The sequence below is a fragment of the Andrographis paniculata genome, unplaced genomic scaffold (genome assembly GCF_009805555.1).
Source record: "Andrographis paniculata isolate CXL003 unplaced genomic scaffold, ASM980555v1 Contig89END, whole genome shotgun sequence".
Lineage (NCBI taxonomy): Eukaryota > Viridiplantae > Streptophyta > Magnoliopsida > Lamiales > Acanthaceae > Andrographis > Andrographis paniculata.
This window is the reverse complement of record NW_026137627.1, coordinates 2,014,759-2,020,385: the sequence shown is the minus strand read 5'-3', so window position 1 is coordinate 2,020,385 and position 5,627 is coordinate 2,014,759. Positions and strand designations below refer to the sequence as shown.

At 35.9% G+C, this 5,627-nt stretch overlaps 1 protein-coding gene across 1 annotated transcript; it reads right to left on the bottom strand.

The window, feature by feature from the left end:
* Window positions 1–3,418: 3,418 nt before the first annotated feature.
* Window positions 3,419–5,247, bottom strand: LOC127242796 (uncharacterized). Its single transcript, XM_051262480.1, has one exon. It carries the CDS (start codon window positions 5,150–5,152, stop codon window positions 3,917–3,919), a length of 1,236 nt encoding a protein of 411 aa, XP_051118437.1. The 5' UTR covers window positions 5,153–5,247; the 3' UTR covers window positions 3,419–3,916.
* Window positions 5,248–5,627: the final 380 nt, after the last annotated feature.

Here is a 5,627-nt window from a genome sequence, read left to right as displayed (position 1 = left end):
ATGGACACTTAAAACAATAGTGTAGGGCGCCGAAGAAGGATTATGGTTCCGTGAACGCAACAGACAAGATATCTAATGTGCTGATTTTGAGCGTCAGCAGTCCAACAGAGTTATGGATTTTGCACTAAAGAGCATCATTCCACAATGCAGTGATTCGGAAATCATGGAATTCTATATCACATTGATGAACTTATTGTTCATCTAACTTTTTGTACGTTAATTGCGTATATTGACTATAATTTTGCATAGTTCCTATTGATTTTGGGTCGAATTTGATTTTGTGTTAAAAATAGAAGAAATTGAAGATATTTGCAAAAGATTCAGATTTTCGTTTTTGATTTAAGCATGACCATGCCTAGAGATAGTTTGGATAAATCAAGGCTTGAAAGATAAATAAAAAATATATATATTCAAGCCATCCTAGGGGCTGTACACATTTTTTACATTAAGGAAAAAAAAAAAAAAACAGAAAATCATCTTGGCAAGAAAGCAAAAACGCGCATGACGGCTGGAGCGATCAAGATGCACAACTCTTCTTCGTCTTCTTTCAAGTAGAATTTATTTGTTTTCGATTTCTGGTCATGTTTAACAGCTAATCTCTTATTCTAGTATGAGGGTGGATTGAATTCTTGAATTTGAATTTGTGAGATAGTTTTTATTTTTATTGAAACTTTCAATTGATTGGTATTTGTGCAATTTTTGTGTACCGTGTTTACAATCATTAAATGCGATTTATTATTGTGGCCAAATTTTAAGTATGTCTATTGATTGTTTGCTAATTGAATAACTGCATCCATAATTGTGTATTTATTCGACAAGTAGTAATTAGGTTAATGCGCTTAGCCTAAGAATTGCATGATCAAATAAGAAATCTTTCGTAATTGATTAGTTATTTGAATTGGGTTTTTCTTGAGTTAAAGAATTTTTACTAAGGTCGTACATAATTTAATTCTTTTGATTAGAGAGTGGTCAATTGGTTGTACCGTTGCCACCGACAAAGTTAGGAAAAATTGGGTGTTCGATTGTATCAAACACTTATAACAAATTTATCAATTGTTTGATTAGATTATTTAATTCGATGATCAGATCCATTATTTTCATCCAACCCTAGGACTAGAGCGCTCTACTTCTTGATAAATTCGTGTTTATTTCCTTCTTTAATTGGTTTAGTTTAATTTTATTAGGATAACTATTTTAATTCTAGATTGAAATCTTCCCCCATTTTAAATAAATAATCAACTAAAGAACACAATCACAGTTTCTATGGATTGACCCTATTATCATTATTCTATAATTGATTAAGAAATATGTAATTATTTGACTGACAGTCTACGCCTGTCACATATAAATTTGGTGTTGTCTATCTTGCACATGATAAGCCACTAAAAATTGTAGAAAATGAGATGGTCTAAATCCGAACACCGAATGGAGGCGCATGGAGATTGAATGACGTAAAAGGTATGTCTGGAGTCTGAAACGAAATATGATTACGTGGACAATTGGATGAGGCAGATTACTCGACAATTTTTTAAATTAAGTCGTGAAAGGTAACCAAGAAATCCATTGTAGTGGCTCAAGGAAAAAAATGTCACTCTTTACATGATGAACATAATGAAAGACAGAATCAGTTCCGTAGTCATAAATAATGACACAAATTTATGATATTCTCGTCTCGGACATATAAGCGATAAGGGGATAAAGAACTTGTTTCAAATGAAAAATTGTCAGGTCTCAAGTTCGTCAATATCGGAGTATGCGAGGACTGATTCTTTGGGAAGTTGAAAAAAGTTTCATTTTCAAAGGGTGTGAGAGATTGAAAAACAAGTTGGAGTTTGTCCATACGAATTTGAGGAGCCAGCTCAAGTATCGTCGCCTGCAGGTTCACAATACTACATCATGTTCATTGACGACGCTGCAAGGAAAATATAGGTATATTTCTTTCAACATAAATATTATGCTTTTGATACTTTTAGGAAGTGGAAAGCGCATGCTGTGGGAGTAGTTAACTTATTTATGAACAATCCTAAAAAAGCAATCTAAGGTGGTGACCTTAGATGAATTAAGATTGTGTTCGGCTTCAATTAGCCTCGATGAGTGAAGAAGTATATTTGACGTTGTCATTGCTGATGAAATGAATTGTTGAAGTGGAAGATGCAATTAGTCTTAAAGTGGAAAATTATTGGATATAAAGTCTGATTATATCCTAAAACCTAGGGATATAATTTAAATATTATTATATTATAAATTTAAATATATGATTTGAATATTATTGACATAAACTTAAACTATAAATAACTATATATTATCACTTTACCATGTATTATCGAACTAGATAACTAAATTATTGTGTTCTTGTTTTTTTCTTTTCAATTTCTTGAATTTTGCGCATCTGAGATGTTATATATTATAAAATTAATTTATATTTGTTAAATATATTTAAATTTAATAAATTTTACCAAAAATAAAAAATACCAATCGAAGTGAAACAGATAAATAAATAACTGAAATACCGACTTATCGTGTCGAAAAACCCAAAAATTTCGGTATACCGAAAGTTTCGGTACAGGTAAGATATCGTACCGAAATTTTCAGTACGGTATCGGTATGAATTTTTAGAAAGTTCGATATTTCGGTATCATACCATACTAATATTATTTTTATTAAATAATTTAATTATTAATATAAATAATCATTATTAATTTTTTTTTTAAATCATAACAAAAAAATTATGTAAACTATTGAAAATTTATTAATTTTTTCATATTATTTTTATGGTGAAAAATGGTGATATTTATTAATTTTTTTAATTATTTTAAAATTAAAAATTATATTTTCGGTATAATCTGTATATACCGATATCGTACCAAAATTAAAATTTTCGGTATAAACAATATATATCAATACTGTACCGAAGGTTTCTATATACCAAAATTTTTGATACAGTACCCGTATATATTTTCAATGGTACCGAAAAGTTCGGTCATCCGGAGGAGGGAGTAGTGTTTTATAAACATTACTAGAGTTGATAAGCCTATTTTGCCCTCGTAATCATGTTTTTGTTACTTCTTGGAAATAAATAAAACACATAGACCCCACACCACTGAATGCAACCACAGACATAAATCTCAGAAAGTAACGTGCGGGTGAGAGAAAGAAACCAAGACATGACATGGTGATGTAAGATTGTCAATAACATCATAAAAAAAAAAAAAAAGAAAAAGTACTTGTATGAAATGAAATATCCAATGGATATATCTCACATATATATATATATATGTGCCCACATAAATGTTAGTAGTATTTGCAGTGTGATGAGATAGATAGATATTTTTATTATTGTGTAGAAAGCGAGGAATGATAAGGCTAAAAGAGAGACGATCCAAAAAGTACATAAATAGCTTCTCCCCAGGTTCAGACATGGTCCCACTCTCATGTAAGATTCCCCCATCATAAACCCATCCCCAATATCATATACTTATTGAAAAATAATAAAAACAAACAGAAACCCATTTCGAGATTTGTAATACAGTTCACATGTGACTGACTGCTTGTGTCTAAAAGCACGATGCAGTTAGTCATCCCTCCAGAGAGATTGAATTAGAGCTTGAATTTAAGTTGAGATGGATATTAATGAACTCAGGTACTGGTTCAGCTCCATAAGATCTTACAACAAAGGCATACAATAAATAGACAACATTCATACTACTCATGCTCGCAAGAAATTAATCGAAACTGACAAACTGCAAATCAAACATCTCAAGAACAGTGACCCAAATGGACAGAAGATTCTACCGAAGAAGAAGAAGAAGATGGGATGGGAAAAGGGGAGGAAAGGCAGCCAGGCATAGCAATCTATTCACATGCAGAAACAACAAATTACTGAAATGTAGCAGCAATTATTAGTAAAATCTTAAATTCACCTGGACGATATTGGGTTCAGATTTCTGGTAAATCCACTGAATGCGCCATAGCTCTTTGAACTGAAGCCCAGGCATCCGAGTAGTCCCTGCCTGTATGGCAGAAAGGTCTTCTTCTTCATCTCCTCTGCTTGTGCTCTGTTCGTCGTGTAGTGCAGCTCGTGAGCCGACCGCGGGACGCGCCGTTTCCATACTCCGTTTGCAGGTTTTCCGGTAGCGGGAGGAGTTTTTGCTTTCTTAGATTCGTTTTTGCCTTTCTTCTCGTCGCGCGAGGACGACGGAGATAAAGCAGGGGATGATAACGACGGCGATTTCTTCTCCTTCGACGGCGAGAAGGAAATCGCCGACCAGAATCTCTCCTTGCTGGTTGCTCTTCCCTCGCTTTTGCTGCGGTTGAGAAGATCCTTGAGGAATATCCATTTCTTCGAGTTCCTTCCGGAAGACGACGACCGCGACGACGATGCGGAGCAGGACGGCGTCGTTTCACTCGACTCGTTCTCCTTCGTTTCGGCGTCGTCCTCCGCAGCTATGGCTTCTAATCCTCGCAATTCGCACTGCGCATTGCTGCGCAGCGGCGACATGGATCTCGCCTTCCGGTGCGAGTACTTAACGCACACGCTCGGATCTCTTCCCCTCGCCTTCTCGGCGTATTCGCCGCACGGATCTACGAACGGAGCTTCCTGCGGCCTCTGCAAGTGAGACGACAGCTTCATCGGCCGGATCTGGCCGTTGAAGAACAGCTCATCCGCAGACGTAAACGACGCGTTTCCGCCCAATCCATCCGACGAAAACCGCGAAGAGAACTCAAACTCGAAGGAACCAGAATCGGACGACAAAAACACCGGCTCGTGATCGTACGCCGCCTTCTCACTGGACAGAAGATAATGCATCGGACTCGCCGGAGCACTGAAGAAATATCCAGACGGCGCGTGGCCTGGACTCGACGGAGCACTGACAAACGGAGTGGAGCAGGTACTATCAATGTCCTCGCTGAACCGCGGAGGATCAGCGGCGGCGGCGATTAATCCGGCGGTTTTAGCGGCGAAGGCAGGCATTATTGGAGAGAGAATTAGCGGAGCGAGAGCATAGGGAAATGGGGGTTTCTGAGGAAAGGCTGAGGACTGACTAATCTTGTTGGACACGCAATTATTGCATGCAGCTGCTGCAGACTGCAGAGAGAGAAGGAAAGAGGGCCTCCACCTTCCTTCGTCTCTGCCATTCCCATTCCTAACCATTTTCTTTTCACCTTTTTTATTTTTTATTTTCAGGAATCAACTAGTTTTTACTTTTTACATTCTACACTCCGTCACGTGCGTATGAAATGACGTGAATACCCTTGTGCGCTCGTTTTGGGCAATGGCCTATTTCGACGGGTGTGTTTTCACGGCTGATTGCTTCGATGAATTTAGAATTTGGGCGAAGATACATATTTCTTTGAAGGATTTATGGGGATTTATGTTATTCGTACAACTGTTTTTTTCTCAAAAAAAATAAAGTAAATTAAATTTTTAATTTTTAATTTTTATATTGTATTAAAAATTAATTTTATATTCAAAATATCATATCAATATATTTATATCACATCATATCACTATTTAAATTTAAATTTTCACTATTTAAATCATAATCCAAAATCTAAACTCTCAAACAAACACACCAAACTCAATATGTTATTTTTATCATTTTTCATTCGCCTCATCTCAAAATATA

Coding starts and splice junctions, on each gene's coding strand:
- LOC127242796 (XM_051262480.1), bottom strand. CDS start 5,152: ATGGTTAGGAATGGGAATGGCAGAGACGAAGGAAGGTGGAGGCCCTCT.